This window comes from Choloepus didactylus, chromosome 1 (genome assembly GCF_015220235.1).
Source record: "Choloepus didactylus isolate mChoDid1 chromosome 1, mChoDid1.pri, whole genome shotgun sequence".
NCBI classification, from domain to species: domain Eukaryota; kingdom Metazoa; phylum Chordata; class Mammalia; order Pilosa; family Megalonychidae; genus Choloepus; species Choloepus didactylus.
Window position 1 is genome coordinate 201597918 of NC_051307.1, and position 19957 is coordinate 201617874.

General features: G+C 54.8%; 2 protein-coding genes across 9 annotated transcripts in view; both read right to left on the bottom strand.

The window, feature by feature from the left end:
- Positions 1 to 2377: 2377 nt before the first annotated feature.
- On the bottom strand, positions 2378 to 13099 carry NCKIPSD (NCK interacting protein with SH3 domain). 5 transcript variants are annotated; one of them, XM_037850435.1, is made up of 14 exons: positions 12854 to 13099; positions 10207 to 10316; positions 9751 to 9955; positions 9490 to 9580; positions 9084 to 9233; positions 8743 to 9014; positions 7362 to 7532; positions 7110 to 7196; positions 6886 to 7024; positions 6719 to 6799; positions 6393 to 6521; positions 6205 to 6297; positions 5907 to 6079; positions 2378 to 3321 (listed from the first exon to the last, which is right to left on the bottom strand). In XM_037850435.1, exons 1-14 carry the CDS (start codon positions 13022 to 13024, stop codon positions 3118 to 3120), a joined length of 2076 nt encoding a protein of 691 aa, XP_037706363.1. In that variant the 5' UTR covers positions 13025 to 13099; the 3' UTR covers positions 2378 to 3117. The 5 variants fall into 5 exon arrangements, with proteins under 5 accessions (XP_037706363.1, XP_037706350.1, XP_037706361.1 ...); XM_037850422.1 differs by adding an exon at positions 3468 to 3564 and having other exon boundaries at positions 2378 to 3261; positions 8743 to 9233; XM_037850433.1 differs by having other exon boundaries at positions 2378 to 3261; positions 8743 to 9233.
- A 1761-nt stretch (positions 13100 to 14860) lies between these two features.
- The window catches only part of IP6K2 (inositol hexakisphosphate kinase 2), a 53053-nt gene continuing 47956 nt past the window's right edge, over positions 14861 to 19957 (bottom strand). For all 4 annotated transcript variants that reach the window (XM_037850468.1, XM_037850447.1, XM_037850453.1 and 1 more), the window contains exons 5-6: positions 16076 to 16251; positions 14861 to 15633 (exon numbers count right to left, since the gene is read on the bottom strand). In XM_037850468.1, the coding sequence (XP_037706396.1) occupies positions 15133 to 15633; positions 16076 to 16251 (677 nt within the window). In that variant the 3' untranslated portion in view covers positions 14861 to 15132. The remainder of the gene's footprint in view (positions 15634 to 16075; positions 16252 to 19957) is intronic.

The following is a 19957-nucleotide window of genomic DNA, read 5'->3' on the forward strand; positions in this document are numbered from 1 at the left end:
ACAGGCTGCAGCGCCATGTGCGGGGGATGAGGGCGTCCCGAGACAGAAGGACAAGGCAGGGCCAGGACCCGGAACGCTCCTCAGGGCGCGGCTCTCCGGATGGGGCGGATCCTGCTCCAAACTAGCTAGAGCTCCTGACCTAGTACTTTTGACCTCCCGGAACTACCTATGACATCACCACCAACCAATCAGGCGGCGCATCCTCTCGCCCCTCCTGTTCTTCGCTTCCGAGAGACGCCGCTCCCGTGAGTCACTCTTCCCGAGCGCTCCACGTGGCTGCGGAGAGCTGTCCAGCGGCACTGCTGCAGTTGTGCCCTCCCGCGTCTCTGAATCTAAAGAACAACCCCCCCACCCCCCCGCCCTGTGTCTCAGTGCTGCACCCGGTACACGTTCTGGGTTGCTGCTGGTTTATGTCTGCGAGTGCGGCAGATGCTAAAGGCGGAAACTCCGCTGGGTGGACCACTCGATGCAGGAACCGCAGGAACCGGAGGAGAGAGGCCCTGGGAGTGGTTCTGATAGGACCCCCGCCTTCCGGGTCTAGTGAGTGGAAGGCACAGAACCTGACACCAACGACGAAGTAAGACCGGCGCAGCACTACGGGGAGCGTGGTGGCCGTACGCTGAGGGCCCTTAGCAGGTGCCTGACCCAACTTCGGGATCTGGGAAAGCTTCCTGGAGTAGGAGAGGCCTTAGCAGAGCCTTGAATGATCAAAAGGAGCTCAACATCCACAAGGGAGAAAGGAGCCATCCCAGGCCTTAGAGGCCATGTGGGCAAATGTGCAGAGGCATAAAGGAACACTAGCTGAGAGAAATACAATCCCAGTCCCCTTTCCCCACCACTAGGGCTGGCACTGTACTCAGCTGATGCTCCCTGTGGAGAGCCGAGCTCCTCAACACCCCTGGGTGTCAACTGCAGACAGGGACTGTCCATGATTCCCCCACTGTACCTGCCTCCACTGTTGTCCATTCTTTGTGGTTGCTGTCCCATGGCAGTCTCCTCCTCCCCACCTGCATGCCCCCTCCCCATCTGTACTTCCATGCTCCACTCCTGGTGGCAGTTTCTAATGTTCTCTGTAAAGAAAAACCAAGTATGGATGATAGTTTCTCCCTCTCCCTCAAAATCCAGCCTAGGAACACAGCAAGACCCCCACATGGTTCATCCTCATTGTCTCTCAACAACTCCAAACTAAAGGGTCTAACCAGGAAGTCCTGGCTTAGAGAAGCTGGGAGTGTCCAAAGACCTGGATCTGATGCTGCCATGGGGCAGAGGGAGAGCAGGCCACGAGACCAGAGGGCAAAGGCTTAGGCAGGTACCACCCTCTGGGCATCTCAGCCTCTCAGCTTCTGCCTTTTCCTCCCCACCCTGTGTTCACCCCCTCCCCCTTCCCAGCCACATGTACCTTGGAGTAAGGGCAGGCCACAACACCATTACTGGCCAGCTCAGTTATCCAACAGGTCTTTGGCCTCACTGACACCTCCAATCCATTGTCCATTACCCCCTTAGCTCTTCACTTGTTACCATTAGCCTTATGGAATCCAGTACTATGACAACTCCCCTGTCCTACTCTTATTAGACAAACTTACTGGACTAAAATCTAATCTCACTTAGAACAGACTATAATCAGCTCCTTATAGGGCAGGATGGTCAAAGCCCTGGTGCCCCCCTCCCTGACTTGAGCACCCCAATGAGAAGCTGAGATTGGAAATCAGTGTCAATCATTCTGGATAAATGGAACCATGTGATGATAGTCATCTCAGGTAAAAAATGAGAGGAACTGATGAAAACCCCTTCTGACTGGTGCCAACCTGTGGATTCAACTGTCCTCCCCATTTGTGGCAAGAACCTGTTTGTTAATTTGCGAGCCCACAAAAAGAAGAGTTTCTGCCCAACTTTGGCCTCTAACTGCCCTAAAACCATAGAACAAAATTAACCCTACCACAATTACCAAATCCCTGCTGAAGTAGCAAAATGAGAGGATCTTGCTGGACCCAATGACAAATGAGGAAGGAAACCAGGGTTGGATGAGGCCCAGGCATTCAAGGAAGCCAAAGCTGAACATGGGGACTGCTTCATTTGAGAACAGTTATGAAGGATGGTCAAGTTTCAACAGGGGACACAAGGGTGGCATTCAGGCAAAGAGAAAGATGTAAGCAAAGCCTGGAGGAGGGGCAGTCTCCTGCAAATGGACTACGGGGCATCCATTGGCTGGGGCCTGGAAGAAGAGGGAGTGCAGGGAAGAGAGGCTGGAATGGAGCTCAAGGGGCCTTGAAGTCCAGGCCTGTTGGTGGGTCACTGCTGCCTCAGGCTGAAGAAGTCAGGACAGCTAGAGTGACTGGGTCCTGAGGCCCTAGCCCTGCCACATCCTCTCCCACCCCCAACCAGGATCACATGGAGAAGCCAGTTGCCAGATGCCTATATTTATTTCCGAAGGTAAGCTGCAGCACATAGGAAAATACACATGGCTTTTCAATCTACATTTTTACAAAGAAAATAGATTCTGTCATTGGCTTTCTCAGGGCCATTACTCCATCCCGGGAGGCTCCAGAATGGACGGCCTATCCCCAAGATCTGGCTTTTAAAGTAGCAGGTTGGCCAAGGCCTCTGGGGGTGGGAGCGAGAGGCGGCAAACCCCAAGGGGGTGGGGGGTGGGGGGTGGAGTGCAGAGTACATGAGTATCACTCACTGCAAAGCTAAGGCAAAGAACAGAGTTGGCAGGAGATGCCTGCCCTCACCCCAAGGACATGGCTTGCTGAAGCCCAGGACACAGACCAGGTGGCGTAGGGATGAGGGATCTGGCCCAGCCTAGAGCAGCAGCAGGACTCTGAGTGTGCATGTGTATATGGGAGGGAGGGAGGCATGCTGAAGAGGCAGTCTACCAGGGGACAGAGGGGCTTCAGCTTGTACACCCTCCTCCATCCCAGCATAGCTCCCTGACCGTGGTCCCCAATCCCACAATTGGCCCCTTCAAATATCAGCTCTACTTTGGGTGGGGGGCCTCTTCAGGGACCTCCCACCATCTTCTCCCCCTGCACCATCAGTACAAAACATTCTTGGGGCCAAGCCTCAAAGTCCCCTGCACCCTGCCCAGGGCTGCAGGGAAGGGAGGCAGGGAGAGTGCTAGCTGGGGGCCTCACCCAGCACCGGGAATTCCTTGCACATCTCTCGGACAATCATGCGGTCCATCTGGCACTGGGGTGAGGCCTCCTCCTCAGTCAGGATGCGTCGCAGGGTAGCCTGCAGGTCGGGCAGCCGGTGGCGGTGCTGCAGATAGGGTGTGGAGCGGACCACGGCATGCATCAGGGAGAGGTACTCCATGCGCAGCTGTGGGAAAAGCAGGCCAGCTCAGGGACCCCAGGGAGGCACTGCAACTGCTACCAGATGGGCACAGGTCACTACTGCCACATGGACCCCAGAGCTTTGGACCAGCTCACACCACTGAACATCAGAGCTACATCCCCAGAATGTACCTGGTACAGAATTGGCCTTCAATAGTTGTTGAATAAATGAATTAATGAATTCTTCCATCCACTGACAGTCCCAGAATATGGCTGGTCCAGGGAAGTCCTGACTCAGAGAGGTGGAAAGGGAAGCAGCAAGTCCCCTGACCATCCTTTAACTCTAGGGCCCTCCAGGCACCACTGTCTGCCAATCAGAGTGCTTGACTTCTCACTCTATTCTCTCTCACTTTGCAAGATTCAGTCACACCCATGCCTTTGAATACCAACCCACATTCAGACCTCTCACCTAGAAGTCTCCTGGAACTCTAGATGAGAAGATTCATCTGCCCACGAGTTATCTCCTGCTTATCTCAGAGACCTCAATCCCATATATTCACAACCAAACTCATGGTCTTCCCCATCCTCCAAACCTGAAGGTTTTCCATGCTCTTTATCTTAATAAAGAGCACTGCTGTCCACACAAATGCACAGGCCAGAAATACAGGTGTTCTCTTAGATTCCTCTCTTCCCTCACATCACATATCCAATCCATCTCTAAGACCTGGCCATTTTACCTTCTACATATGCCCTGAATCCATCTCTAACACCACCCACCACCAAAACCCCAGCACCTCTGGCTTGAGCAGCTCCAATAGCCATCCCTCATTTCTCTCTTTACCTTTGATTCCAGCAATCTATACCAAAACTATTTTGAGGCAGAGTCACCCTGCTAACGCCTAATCCTGGTTGGATGAAGGCACCTGTGCATCAAATGCCAGTGTTTAAGCAGTAGACAATGACAGAGCTGTGCTGCAAGCTTGAACTTCATTCACTACCATGAACCTCAAATGGACACTCGGCAGTGCTTGGGACTCGCAGGCATTTCTCTGCCATGTTTGTTCTTCCTTAAAAGACCATTGCATGCCTTCTCCCCATTTTCCAAACCTAAACTTCCTGGTCAGCTGGCCTCATGCTTGAAGGAGAAAACAGAAGTAATCTTTCAGAAATTCCCCATCTTCCCTTCTCAGTATCCACATCTTACCTATCCCCACTGGCATGAACTACCCTGGGTCCTGTCTGGGGCCATCTCTCCTGCATAGGCCCAGGCCCTCCCTGACTCATCTACTTGCCTCCTGCTATGGCCTGCTCTCCCAACACACTGTCCAGTTCTCCATGCCACTGGACCATTCCCACCAGCCCAGAAACAGGCATCAGTGTCTCCCACCTGTGAAACACCTGCATTGATCCCATGTCCCCTCCAGCAAGCCCGTTTTTTTGCCCCCCTTCACAGGAAATCTCACAAGAATCACCTTCATTTAATGCATCCACTCCCCACCCACCCTGACTACCTCCACCCTACATTTTTAAATTATTCTTAAGCTTTCCATTCAGACTGTCTTCCTTCCACTCCATGACACTGTTTGTGAGTCACCACTCACCTCCGTGTGGCAAAGCCATTGCCAATTCTCAGCCCTTGTCTTACTCAGGCTCCTGACAGTGTGGAGTCTGCTGATCTCCCTCCTCTTCCAAACACGTGGCTTTGGTGCTTCTGCTTTCGTTTTCCTCCTGGGTTTCTCAGTCCCCACTGTGCCCCGGGGCTCAGGCCTGCACTTCCTGCTGACTGTCCGTCTTACTCCCTAAGCGACTGTACCACCACAGGCTTCCCTCTTATCTACACACAGACCACTCCAAGATATCTCCCTCCAGCCCCAGACCACATCCTACTGCCTCGCTGATGTCCCTCATACCTGATTGTATAGCAGGCATATTCTCAATCTTGACACATGCAAAACAGAACTCTATTTCTCCCCTCAAAAGTTTCACCCCCCAGCCTTCCTCATCAGAAATCAGCAACTCTTCCGTCCAGTTGTTCAAGACAAATTGTCTGTGTCCTCCTTACATCTCCCTTTCCCTCAGCCCCTGACCCTGCGTCTGATCCAGTGGCTGCCCCCGTGGATCCACTTCCAACAGACCCCAAACCTGACCTCTTCTCACTTCTGACACAGCCTCTCCCTACCCCTTCCATGCTACCAGGACAGCTGCAGGAGCTTCCTCATGGGCCTCCCAGCTTCCACTCTGCTCTCACACAGTCTAAATTCTAAATTCCATTTGGGATGTAAATCAGATTGTGTCATTCTTACTTGGAACCCTCCAGACACTTCCCCTCCTCTGAGGAACACAATTTCCTGCCCAACCAAGGTTTTGTATAAACTACTTCCTCTTTCCTCACCTCCCACCAGTCCCTCCACTTAAGCCACACCTGCTTTCTGAAGACATCTGACCTCCAGATCAATTCACGGCTGGCTCCTTCAGGTTTTGGCACACCCGTCATGGTTTCTGAGTGGCCTCCCACAATGACCCAGCCTGAGCAGTGCCTGTGCACCCCCCTCTCCAATCACTGCCACTGTCCCCTCATTTCATTTCATTTTCCATACGACTCCTATCCCCACTGCAGCCATCTCCAGGCACCTTGTCTCCGGGGGATAGGTCTGCGATGTGCCGCACAGTGATGTCAATGAGTGCCATCATGTCTGTGTGGTAGAAGATGGCAGCTGTGGCAGGGCTGGCGAACACATCCTGCAGGAACTTGAGGATGGAGTGTGGGGGCTGTGGCTCGTGTTTGAAGATTCGCACAGGGTCATCTAGGAGGTAGGGGTCACGGGTCAGGGCGGTCCTTGCCGGGGTCCCAGAGCCACCCCAGGGGATCATGGGGGTCAGAGAGTCAGAGCATCAAAGTGGCACCCATGCAGATTCAAGGGCCCCTCACCCCCTCTGTTCAGGAGCAATAGCAGCTTCTCGGAGAAGACCTTGACATTGGCATGTTTACTTAGGGCAGCCATGATGACATTCTGGTCAGGGGCTGAGGAAGGAAATAGGTGTAGATAAGAGCACAGGTGAGGAGCCTGGAGAGCCCCATGGCTGGTCAGCTACCTTCCAGCTGCGCCCCATCCCTACCTGGAAGGTGCAGGTTGAGAGCCAGAAGCAGGTTCACGCAGAGGTCTGGCAGCTGCTCTGTGGTGTCCAAGGGCAGCCCGTCCTCGACAATGCTCAGCAGGAACTGGGCAAAGGGTGTGCCCAGGTGCTCTGGGAGAGGGGCACACAGAGGCCTGCAGGCCTGCCCCTTCCTCTCCCCACATGACCTAACCTCCCCGGCTTGCTGTGAGCCCAGGGGACTCCCCATTTCTGTCAGGCTGTGGTCAGTGAGTCCCCAGGCCATGGATTCTGGTTTTGGCTGATCGTGGGCTCCCTGTGGCCAGCTGGTCACCGACCTGCCTTCTTACCATAGTGTGCGTAGGGCACTGCCTCCCCCATGGAGAAGATCATGGCCAGGATGAGGGCGGAGTAGCAGAGTTTCTGGTGGTCTGGCGGGGAGGAGTGAGGCAGGCAGTCAGAGTCCCTGCAGGTGGCAGGAACCTCCCGCAGATGGTGGGAACCCCCCAGGCCTCACCCTGTGTGTCCGTCTGCATGTCCCGTGCCAGCTCCACAGGCAGCACAGACAGCACAAGCGTGGAGATGATGGCTGCATCCAGGCTGCACATGGCACCAAAGCACTTGAGGAGCATCAGCCGCAGGGACACCCGGTGCTCCTGGCAGGGGACCTTGCATGCTCAGTGCCTAGCAGCCCCACACCCTCCTAGGCCCCTCCGTGCCCTTCCCTCAGCTCATACACACCATTTGGTAATAGGCCACCAAGGCCAGTACAGATTCGAACCCGTTCCTCTTGCACATTTTCTTGCAAACTTCAGGGTCTGCATCAGTCTGTGGGGAGGAGGAAGTGAGCACCGAGCAGCCATATGTGACCGAGCTGGGCACCTCACGTGTCGGGGAGACTCCCGAGCGTTGGAGGGATGCTACAGGGTAGATGGAGGGTTAGCGCCTCGCATGCTGGGGGATGCATGTGGGCACCCACGTCCCACTCCGCACCAGAATGTGCAGCAGCTCCTCCAGGTAGCAGCGGATGACACCCTCATCCTCGTACAGGGCCCAGCTGCGCTGCTGGGCATCATCTTTCCTGCGAGCCAGGTCTGCGAAGATCACCTCTAGCCGCTGCTGGTCGTGGCAGACCTGCCCTGAGGGCAGGGCTGTGCTCAAGCCCTGGGGCAGGGGAAGGCAGGGATCAGTACATTCCCTGCCCATCACCACCTCCAGGAAGTCCCCACCGGCTGCAGCATCCACCCCTGGGCCTATACCCTAGAGCTCAAGTCCCTCATGGCACACAGCTGGGAAGGGGCTTGACCCAGATCCCAAGGTCATCAGCATGAGCTCCAGGCTGGGGTCAGGCAAGGAAGAGGTCCTGCCCTCACCTACTGAGCTGTTTCTGGTCAGTGTCCTAGTTTTCTGAGGAGAGAGTCCCCAGTTCTTCTCCTCCTTCTCCACAGACCCCCCCCCCAACCACCCACATAAGAACTACCCCCATGGCTCATCTCTCAACACCAGGACTCCAAGGCCCCCTCCCCAAGTGACTCCACTGTCCCTGGACTTGATGACCCCCTGGGACAGGATCCTGCATGAGATGTACCTGGAGTGTTTTCCAACAACAAGACCTGGATAAACAACCCCAACGAGGATCACCATAGTCTCCCTCACTGCGCGGATATGACTCTTTTCATCCCCACCCTCTGATTCCACACACGGTGGCCACTAGGCCTGCCACCTCCTGCCCCCCACACTTCCCTTGAACCCTGCTGGCTAGCTGCTGCCTGCCATGCCCAGCACGGGCAAGCAAACTGACCCAATGCCCCAAACCAGAGCTGCAGGAGGAGGAGCCATGGCTCCCTGAGGAGAGCTCTGGCCCATCTGGCCCCATCAGTAGAATGGGCTCATCTCCCTCCAACCTCAGCAAAGGATCCCACCCGGCCACAACATCCACACATCTCTCCCTCATTGCCAAGTCAGCACCAAGGCCTGTGTTACAGCTCTCAAAGCACCCCTTTCTCTCCACTGCCAAGGCCAGTGGGCAATGCCTTCACCTATTGGCCATCTGCATCTGGTCCCAGGTCTCACTTTTTCCCACACCACCTGCTCCCTCACTCTGTGTTCCAGCCATGCTGGCCTTGTTCTACTTCCTCCATGAGCCCAGTTCAGTCTTGCCCCTTGGCCCTTGTCTATGCTGAGCCTTGGCCTGGAATGCCCTTCCTCCCTTTCCCCTTCAGGGCTGAGTTGAAATGTCCCCCATGCCCAGCACAGCAAGGGCCCAGAGCTAGAGCTCAACGAGTATCTCTTAGGTAAAGGCTGGATGAACAGTGAGGGTGGGAAAGGGGTGGGGATGGCAGGGCAGGCTCCCGGCTCTGCTGCCCGCGCTCACCTTGCCCTCCACCAGCGAGAGGAGGACCTGTTCCATGACAGGTGAGCTGGCTGGCACAGAGGCCTGGATGTGACCCACCACGACGCCGATGGCCACGCGGCATAGCTCATGGCTCAGGCCAGTGTTCCTCCTCACGAGCTCCATTAGCTCTGCCCCGATGGTCTTCGGCACAGCTGTTTCAGGCACCGTCTTCTCCTCCGGGGTTTCCAGGCTCAGGGTGCCCAGGGCTTCCAGCACGTCAGGGGCTAAAGTTGTACCAACTGCCGTATCCTCTGCAGGGGGTTCGAGAGTTGGTGCCTTGGAGGGAGGGGGCTGGGCTTGGGAAACAGTGGTGTGGGTACCTCGGCGGGGCACGGGTGGGGGTGTAGCTGAGCAGCTGGTGCCGGGCTCAGAGGGGCTGGAACCAGTATATAGCGTGTCCAGGGAAGTGCTACTGACCAAGGAGCCGCTGGACCCAGAACTGCCCCCAGAGGGTGTGGTGTTGCGGTCACCTGGGGACAGAGAATGGATGCTGTGCTGGGGGCAGCATCCTGGGGGGCCCTATCGCTCATCCCCAATGCAGAGCCCAGATTCTCTGCTAGGCCCTGACTCCCCGCCAAACCCAGAGCCCTTAATCACCCCAACATGGGGGCCCTGTCCTCCCCTGAAGCCTAGATCCCCCATCTCCCTGACACTGGGAGAGCAACCACTCCAAACACAGGTTCCCCCATGCCCCCCTTTCCCAACCCCCCCCCCGCGCCTTCTCACCACTCCGTGAGGCCACCAGGGCCTCGCGGTCTCGGCGCTTTACAGGTGGGGGCGGTGTGGTGGGTGCTGCTCGACGAGGCTGTGGTGGGATCTGGGAGGACAGGAGAGAGTCTGGGGTGGCAGCCTGACAGGCTCCATGCTGAGTGGGGGGCAGGGCTATGGCCCTGGACCACATCACCGATCTGAGCACACCCCTCAAGCCTCTGGATGAAGCCTTAAGCCCCAACTACCTCCCTTCCTCAGGATGTCCTCACCACCTACCTGGTAGAGGCCTCCATCTGCCCCAAGATGCTCAGAACTGGGCAGGCTATGCTGCCGCTCAAACCCAGCTCGATACACCCCATTGGGTTGCCTGGAAGCAGCAGCATCCAGATAATGGTCACTAGTTGATGGCGTCATAGCTGCAGGGCCGAGGGTTGAGGGGCCTCTACGGGACAGGGTTTCTTTCCGGTGGTGGATTAGCTTCCTGACGGAGAAGGGCAGAGAGACACTGGGGGGTGGGGTTATATCTCACATCTCCCAAGGTTCCCACATGCTCCCTGAGGTATGCTAGGCCCCCCACAGCCCCTCCCCTCCCCATCCCACTCTGCAAAACCACGTACTACCCTAGCCTTGCATTGCATTCCACACATCCCCAGGACTCACTGAAGGACCTCAGCCTCCCCACCCCATGCTGTCTGGGAGGTGCCACGCCCCCTTCTCAACCCCTGCACTCACTGGAGGACTCCACGCTGTTGCAGACTGTACTTGCCACCCTCACGCATGGCTGCATTGTGCACAGCCTCAATGGCTCGGTCAATGGCCTGGAGGACATCCTGCTCCACACCCTGGGGGGTCAAGGGGTGGGCAGTTAGACCTTGGTGCCAAGTGGGGTACTCAGCCCACATCCAGCTCAGGATGGATCCACTAGAGCCACAGCCTGGAATGCTGGACATAAGCATGGAAAGTTGAACTAGAGTAAGGAATGGGGCTCTCAAACCACATCACTCAGGGAGCTGGGACACAGGGTAGCCTCCATGCTATCATTTTACATATTGGGGCCCCACTCAGAGTTTATCCCACAGTGAGACTCTCAGCTAAGATGTCTCTGAAAACCCAGGGTCTAGAGCAAAACCATAGCCCAGGGACCCCCAGCTTGAGACCAGGAAGGCACATCTAGGCTACTTCGGGGTTTGACTCAGAGCCCCGTTGAGATAGATGCCAAGCAAGATGCCTCCAGTGTCTGGAATCCCGTAATAAATCACTCTGACTCTTTCTGATCCTTCACAAAACAAAGGTCATACTCCAGAGGAGCCCTGCCCCCATCAAGCACTCTGCAGACCCTGGGAGCCAAGGATGGTCAAAATGACCTCCTCCCTCCAGCCCTGTTGGTCCTCATCTCCCCAGGCTGTCCCAGGAATCTTCCAGACCTTCCCTGGGAAGCAACAGCTGTGTTTGTGGCAAAACAAGGACGTGAGAGGGGCCTGACCTGTGCCCCAGGCTCTGTGCTGCCACACTCTAGGCCCAGGGGTCCAATCTACACAGGCCGGCATGGGATGGGAGAATGTCAGCTGGGGGACCAGCCACCCCCATCCCTCCTCCGCTGTCCCTGGCACACATGGCTCCTCAGGCTACGGAGCGGAGGTAATATCACATCGGAGCAGGTATGAGAAGCTTCTCTGACGGGAACAGACAGAAGGAAGCAGAGGTCAGCAAAGCCCTCCAGGTGGTACAAGGGCACACTGAAGTGCAGAGGGCCAGGACATAGAGCGATGGAGACAGAAAGAGAGAGACTCACATAAATACAAAGTCAGAAAGACAGAGAGAGCTCAGAGAAACAGGGAAACTGAGGCAGAGAAAGACAGGCAGAAAAAAACAGACAGAGCCAGGGGGAGAGGGTCAGAGGAAGAAACGCACACATACAGAAGGAGAGTCAGAATGACACAGAAAAAGGTATGCAGACAGTTGAGGAGACTGAGACATTGGGAGACACACAGAAAGAAAGAGAGACAGAGAGAAAGAAGATCGTGGGCTCTCTGCCTCCCCCACCCTCCCCATGCCCTGCCCCATTGGCTCTGGCTGGGTAGGGGCCTCATAGGCCCTTGTCTTATGCCCAGTGGGGGGAAGAGGCAGGATATACCTTAGAGGCCTCCAACAAGCCCCCACTCCCAGAGAGGATGAGGCTGACACTCATCCCAGATCCATCAGCCCTGATGTCCAGGGTCCCTCCTCTCACCCCAGACACTCCTAGATGGGAAAGGACAGAAGATCTGTGAGGAAGTCCCCAGGGTCCAGGGCCTGCTCCCTTGCTCTAGTAAGAACAGATGACATGTCCAAATTTAACCTGTTATTTCTGTCCTCAACTGGGCTAGGATAGGATATTTCCTAAAGGCTAGGGACTAACACAGGATGGGGGAGTGAGGGTGGGGTGTCTGGGACAGGCCTCCAGACCCACCTTTTCCCTGTCACCAGAATACACCAGCAAGAGACACCCCACCCCTTCCCCTGCAGCAGGGCTGCTCTAGGGGAAACAGGCACCAGAGCTACAGCATCTGCTGGAAGGAAATGGGACCGTGGCCAAACCAGGGGAAGCTGTAGAGAGGATCTCACTTCCTTAAAATGGGAGCAGCCCCCATTCCAGGTTGGGCACAGGGATGGATGGAGACCTCACTTTCAGAAGAAGTAAGTCAGAGAAGTTAGGGCATGAGGCTTGGTGGTGGGGGGAGTAGTGCCAGGGAGTATCAACAGTGGCTGGGGTCTTTGGTTCAGAGAAGGAATGTGCGAGTGTGTAAATGTGTGTGTGTGTATGGGGCGAGGTGTGTGTGTGTGTGGGGGGGGGGTGTCTTGAGAAGAGCTTAGGGAATAGCTGAGTGCAGGGTAGTGAAAGCGTCCATGGTGGCCTAGGTCTTGTGGTGGCATAGTTGGCTCCAGTGGGGGTCTGAGGCTGGGAGACAACATGGGATCCTGGGGAATATAAAAAGAGCATATTAAGGGCCTGGGGTCTCAGGGATCTGGAGAACTGGCTAGAATTTGGTGGGTCTGGAGTCCCGGGGTTTGGCTCTTGAATCCTATTCAGATGGGGGTTCAGTTACTGGGGTCCCAATAGGTTTGGGATCCCTAGGTGTCTCAGAGTCATAGAATTAGGCTTCTGGTGGATCTGGAGTCCTCCGAGTTGGCTGTCGAGAGCTTGGTCTTTTGAGAAGGGTTCTGGCTCTTAGGGTCCCAGCCTCGGAGGGTCTGGGGTCTCAGGGTCAAGTACTCAAACTCCTAGTCTGCTGAAAGTCCCGGACTCGGGTTCCGGAAGACCTGGGGTCGGTTCTGCGGTCCTGTCCTGAAGCCCAGTCCCATGGGCTGCGGAGGTCGGGCCGAGGAGGGGCACACTCACCTGCAAGCGGCGCAGGTAGGCGGGCGGCACGTACCCCGTCTCGCCGCTGCGCGCCCGCGCCGCCAGCCACCAGTGCGCGCTGCTGCGCTCCAGCACCAGGAAGGTCTCCCCCGCGGCGAACGCCAGCGCATTGGGCTCCGCCGAGCGGAAGGCGTACAGCGCGCGGTACATGGAGCCGGGCTGGGCCTGGACAGGGTAGGCAGCTGGGGGTGCGAAACCGAAAGCAGGCCGGGAGCACCGCGCCGCGCTAGCCCCGCCCCATGGCACCACGCGTGCGCGCGCGCACCCGCCCGCCGCAGCCCCGCCCCTGGAGTGTGTCACCACGCGCGTGGGTGCGGCGCCTCCTGGCGGCCATAAATGGCGCGGCGCGGTGGGGCAGGGCTCGAGAGTCCGCGCCTCTCGTCCCCGGCCTTCCGGAACCCCCGAGTTCCGCCCTTGCCCCCGCCCCAGGACTCGTCCCCGGAACCCTGACCTCGGCTTTTCCCCTCCTGTCCTGGTTCTACTACTTTCTTCCGGTCAAACCTGGGCGCTGTGGCGCTCCATGCCGCCCTGGGGAGCGGAGCCAACCCACTAATAGTAAAGATGGTTACCCTGAGAGGATGGCCCCATTGTTAGATCCACTTGGCGGCCCCGCGGTGGTTCGATCTCTCGGTCTCCCTCGCCCAGGGTGGGCAATGAGGAGCAAGCGTCAGGAGGGTTGGCCGTAAAAACAGAAACCAGATCGGGCCATTCCCCTATCCATAGACCTTTTAGGGCGACCTCTCTCCCCCTCGAAGTCCTCTGGCTTCTCTCTCTCCATCCTAGCGCCTTTTCACATTCAACCCTCTCTACCTATACTCTTCCCCCACTTCCCTCCCTCTCTCCCAGCGTTGAGGTCGTGCAGTCCCCACTCCTATCAATCGCTATCACACTGTTCTATTGTCTTTATAGGACTTACTACTCCAAATTATCTTGCTTACTTGTGACACCCCCTTCTGAGGGCAGACAGGAGGGCAGGTGGAGGATGGGGTGCTATGTGGCCAAGCAGATCCACCTTTCTAGTCCAGTCTGACCTCAGGATCTTTAGAAGCCTGGGAACAAGAGGGTCCCTGATGGGGTGAGGGTACTGAGGCCAGTCCAGCCACCCACTCTCCACTGGAAGCCTGGGCCCAATAGCAGGAGGTGCAGGCATGCCAGTCCCATATATATAGTTGGCTTGTTTTGGGGCACCGAGGGCATTGAGTAGGTGGCACAGGAGGTTATGGGACAGCAAGGACAGGAGGGAGATGGAGCTGCTAGAACCAGACTCCCCTGACCCTGGGTCTGTGCCCCTCTCCCAAGGGTGCTGGCTTTGCAGTTCAAGACCTCCTGCCACCCATTCTCCTTCTGAAGACCCTCCTGACAAAGTCAAGGTAGCTGTCTTGGGGGTTGCCTGGGCTCAGACTGCATTAAAGATGAGACTGGTATATAACTTCTGCTGGCCCAGGGCTGTGTAGGAGGGGGACAGGTGGTGTGGCCAAGTGGGCACCTTTCCCTTCACCTTGAATCCCACCCTCTTGGGCCCCTCCACCACAGAGCTCAGGGCTGCCAATGGACAGGAGCTTGGCAGCTACTTGAGACCCCAGCATTGGCTCCAGGACATCTGACATCACAATGCACAGCTAATTAGCTGCTGCCAGGAAGCCATCAAAACCAGACCCACAGTTTGGAGCACCTACTGCCACTGCCCAGCTCAATTGGGATTCTTTGGGGTGCTAGGACACTAGGCTAGCCCAGAATCCAGAGGGGCCTGGCTGTCATTTGTCCGTGTTTGTGTATTCTTTTTGGGTGACTTTTGGGGGTTGGGTTGGGGAAGTGAGGTCCTAGCCAAGAGGCTGTGGAGCCTTTGGGGTCCAGGGGTGGGGTGCAGAGTGGCATGAAATAGCCAGAAGACCCTTGCTCTCAGCTGGGCCAGGGTGGAGGTCACAGCAGGTGGTGGGGAAATGGGGGGAGTTGCCAGCCCCTAGTAAGAATGACAGCAGAACTGTGTACAATTAACAAAAAGATTTGTATTGGAACATTTACACTCAAGGAAGAAAGAGGTATCTGCATCATCAAATGTGGAATGTTGAAGAAATAGGTAAAATAAATAAAGACTCCGAGGGCAGCAGGGCTGGCTCAGGCCGGGGCTCACAAAGGCCTCTGCGGGGCAGCTCCAGGCTGCAGGGGCAACCTCCTGGCCATGCCAGCCTCCTCCTTGACGCAGCACAGCTGTGCCTGGGACACAGAGAGTCTCTCAGGTGCTGGTGAAGCCAGCAAGCTCACTCCCCACTCTCCTCGCTTATCTCTGTGACAATGTCTATCAGGCTCTGGAGCCCAAAGATATAGCCAGCATCCTGGCCCTCATGCACCACACTGTCCTCACCATACAGCCTGCAGGTGGTATGTGCAAAGTCGATCATGCGCACGTCCACTGAGCTGGCACCGATGGGCTTGTAGGCATAGGCGCCAGCAGACTCATCAGCCGACTCCTCTGACAGGTCCTCCAACTCCTCAGCATCTGAGTCCAGGGCCACCTCAGGCAGCTCCTTCCCATCGTAGATGACCAGCAGGGAGCTTGAATAGAAGCGGTAGGACTCCTGTCGCTCCAATACTGCCTTAAGCTCAGTCAATTTCTTGAGCACAGGACCCAGGAGCTCACGGCGCAGGTACCGCCCATTGTGGAAGAACTGGAAAAGTGCCTCCTTGAAGCCCTGCACCGACAGCTTCCGCCCGTGATACTTGTTCATGAACATGAGCTGCCCACTGCCTGCCTGGTACACCTGTGGGAGGTAGGCCAGAGGTCAGGGGCTGAGGGTGGGCTCAGACCCAAGAGTGGTAGGGAGAGGGCAATGAGGCGACCCTGGATAAGACCCCTTTAATTTGTCAAGTATACCAGTCATACATGAGCCACCATCCTTGCCAATCATTACCCACCCAGTATGCAGCCCTCTCCACCACTGTGCTCTAATCTGGGTTGGTGGAGAGGGCCTAACACTTCCACCTTCCTTCCTACCACTGCCACAGAGTATGGACTCAGCCAACCAGGGCAGCCCCAGATGGCATCACCCAGGCATGTGTGCTCATGCCAGAGTGAGCCAAAATGACAGACTCAGAGGACCAAACGTGGAATCTTTTGATCAAACAGGATTATGCCAAGGGTGAGGGAGTGGGAGCCACTGGATGCTTTGGTCAGCCCATGCCATGTGCCAGCACGCCCCTCACCTGCATGCCACACACGCGAACCCCGATGACCGCAGATGTGCTCTGCTGGCACTTGCGGATCTGGTTGGCTGCCTTCTCCTCTGAAGCATCATCACCATGCTGGCGGGTGCCCATCTTGAGATCCAGGACACAAGGCACCTCGTAGCGGGAAGTCAGGTTCTCCAATAAGATAAATTCTGAGTGGTTAAGGACAATCCTCCCACAAGAGGTGCGGCTGTACAGCGCCTCATACCAGCCAGCCACAGAGAACCCCATCAGCCCTGCTGTCTCCTATGCAGAGCTCAAGGAATTTTCATCTCTCACCAGGGTCCAACAGCATACTGTCTTCAATTACAAATACAACATCAAAGAAGTTCAGTAAAATCATGTATTCCAAAAATGTGAGCTGGAAATAGTATCAGTATGAATCCATGAAAATATTTTTCCATTTTATTTTGTGTATTTCCCAACCTTTCCCACTGAAAAGGTCTAGAAACAATGCCCAGAAAAAGTGAGTATCCCAAGGTCCCAGGTTAAGGTCTCACCATTTCCCATTAAAAAGCAGGGTTCCAAATAGGGGTTGGCAAACCCCCTGCCTATTGTTGTACAGCCTCATAAGCTAGGATTGGTTTTTATATTTTTAAATGGTTGAAAATAATCAAAAGAAAATATTTCACGACACATGAATATTATGTGAAATTCAAGTTTCAAGGAGCATAAATAAACTTCTATTGGAACACAGCCACACTCGTTCATTTACATTGCTGTCTGGCTGCTTTCACACTATATGGCAGAGTTGTGACAAGAGACTGCATGGTCTGCAAAGGCTAAAAGATATAGTATCTGGCCCTTTACCAGAAAGGTTTGCCCACCCATGCCTTAGAGGGAGGGCTGAGTCTACAACTGGAACAGAATATGTAGATGGCCCTGGACTATCTTTTCATACCCTAGAAAGCAAGACAGCCATCACAGACTACTGTGGTTGTATGAAAATGATACAAGTCTATTTGAAGAGGCTCCCTCCAGCCAAATATAGGACAATCTGAGGATTAGTAAAAATAACAACTGCAATGGACTGAAACAATATGCTTCAATCCCTGCATTCATAATGATGCTTTAAAAACTCATTGGGGGAGAACCTAAGATGGCGGCTAGGTGAGACAGGGCAAAAAAAACACCTCCGTGAAAAATACTAGATAAAAACCAGAAAGTGACCCAGAACACCAGTTTCAGTGATGCACCAGCTGGACAAGGTCTGCTAAAACCACGGGGACCAAGCACTTGGTGAAACCAGGAGTCTACATTCTGAAACGAGTGAGTAAGCTGGCTGAAAGCCCCGCGGCCGCGCTGCAGTGTGGGGAAACTCTGAGTTGGCGTTTGGAGATGGACTAGTTCTTTTTTAAAAACAAAAAAACCTGGAGTGGCTGCAGTTACGACATTGAGAACCGCCCAGTGAAACACAGCATGGGCGGGCTGTGCCAACCTCTTGGTGTCTGGCGTGGAGGATGGACCGCTGCCAATTCCCTCAGGGCTGGGGGTCAGAGGGGAGAGCCAAAAGGAGAAAGAAACCACGCTGCTTGCAGCCAGCTCCCCAGCAGGCTGAAGACACTCCTGCCCGGGGCCGTACCCACAGCTCAGAGCCACACCAGGAAACCCAGCGTGACGGGGAATGTATCCCACGGCACCGCGCACATGCCAGAATATTGGCCGTGGACAGTGGCCTTGGGTGCATACACAGCTAGTTGTCCCGGAGCTGGGAAGGCAGAGCTGTGCGGGGTGGGGGTGGGGGGTTGAGGTGCCCCATTCAGCCATCTTTGCATCAGGCTGGGGGCACCCCTGCACAGCCCGGCGGCCCAGGGCTTCCCTTGAGGGATGGTGCGCACTTGTGACGTAGCACAGCCTTCCGTCAGCAGAGGTCCTGGAAGATCACAGCTGAGAATGGGGGCCCGCTAGGAAAACCCAGGGACGCTAGGTCAATGCCAGGGACTTGTGGGTCAGCAGCAGAGGAAATCTGGGGCAAAACTGAAATGAAGGCTTAGACTCTTGCAACAGCCTTCAATCTCCAGGAACACCTGGGAGGTTTGATTATATTAAAGATGCCCTGCCTCCCTAACCACCCATACACACGCCCCACAAGTTGTATTTTTTACAACTTGAAAGAACCCTATCAAGCAAAGCAAATGCCAAGAGGCCAAAAACAACAGAAAATCTTAAAGCATATGATAAAACCAGACGCTATGGAGAACCCAATCCCAAACACCCAAATCAAAATATCAGAAGAGACACAGTACTTGGCGCAATTAATCAAAGGACTACAATCAAAGAACGAGAGCATGGCACAGGATATAAAGGACATGAAGAAGAACATGGCACAGGATATAAAGGACATAAAGAAGACCCTAGAAAAGCATAAAGAAGAAATTGCAAGAGTAAATAAAAAAACAGAAGATCTTATGGAAATAAAAGAAACTGTTGGCAAATTAAAAAGACTCTGGATACTCATAAAACAAGATTAGAGGAAGTTGAATAACTCAGTGCCCTAGAGTGAAAGAACAAAAGAAAGAATGGAGAAAAAAATCGAAAAAATCAAAACGGATCTCAGGGATATGATAGATAAAATAAAACGTCCAGGCGAGGCAGGGCAAGATGGCGGACTGGTGAGCTGTATGTTTTAGTTACTCCTCCGGGAAAGTAGGTAGAAAGTCAGGAACTGCGTGGACTGGACACCACAGAGCAATCTGACTTTGGGCATACTTCATACAACACTCATGAACACGTCAAACTGCTGAGATCAGTGAAATCTGTAAGTTTTTGTGGCCAGGGGACCCGCACCCCTCCCTGCCAGGCTCAGTCCCGTGGGAGGAGGGGCCGTCAGCGCTGGGAATGAGAAGGGAGAACTGCAGTGGCAGCTCTTATCGGAAACTCATTCTAACTGATCCAAACTCCAACCATAGATAGACTGAGACCAGACACCAGAGAATCTGAGAGCAGCCAGCCCAGCAGAGAGGAGACAGGCATAGAAAAAAACAGCACGAAAAACTCCAAAATAAAAGTGGAGGATTTTTGGAGTTCTGGTGAGCATAGAAAGGGGAAGGGCAGAGCTCAGGCCCTGAGGTTCATATGCAAATCCCGAAGAAAAGCTGATCTCTCTGCCCTGTGGACCTTTCCTTGATGGCCCTAATTGCTTTCTCTCTTAGCATTTCAATAACCCATTAGATCTGTGAGGAGGGCCCTTTTTTTTTTTCTTAATCCTTTTTTCCTTTTCTAAAACAATTACTCTAAGAAGCCCAATACAGAAAGCTTCAAAGACTTGCAATTTGGGCAGGTCAAGACAAGAGCAGAACTCAGAGAGCCCTGAGACAAAAGGCAATAATCCAGTGGAGGAGAAAATTCACTAAACACCACAACTTCCCAAGAAAAGGGGAGTGTCTGCTCACAGTCATCATCCTGGTGGACAGGAAACACTCCTGCCCATCGCCAGCCCCATAGCCCAGAGCTGCCCCAGACAACCCAGTGTGATGGAAGTGCTTCAAATAACAGGCACACACCACAAAACTGGGCATGGACATTACCCTTCCCTGCAACCTTAGTTGACTGTCCCAGAGTTGGGAAGGTGGAGCAGTGTGAATTAACAAAGCCCCATTCAGCCATCATTTCAGCAGACTGGGAGCCTCCCTACACAGCCCAGGAGCCCAGAACTGCCCTGAGGGGACGGCACTCACCTGTGACATAGCACAGTCATCCCTCAACAGAGGACCAGGGGGTGCACGGCCTGGAAGAGGGACCCACTCGCAAGTCTCAGGAGCCATACGCCAGTACCAAGGACTTGTGGGTCAGTGGCAGAGACAAACTGTGGCAGGACTGAACTGAAGGATTAGACTATTGCAGCAGCTTTAAAACTCC

Coding starts and splice junctions, on each gene's coding strand:
- NCKIPSD (XM_037850414.1), bottom strand. CDS start 13,024: ATGTACCGCGCGCTGTACGCCTTCCGCTCGGCGGAGCCCAATGCGCTG. Junction 7,025..7,109: donor TGGTGGCCTATTACCAAATG/GTGTGTATGAGC, acceptor GTCCCCTGCCAG/GAGCACCGGGTGTCCCTGCG. Junction 3,322..5,906: donor ACCTATCCCCCGGAGACAAG/GTGCCTGGAGAT, acceptor CTTTTCCCACAG/CTGCGCATGGAGTACCTCTC.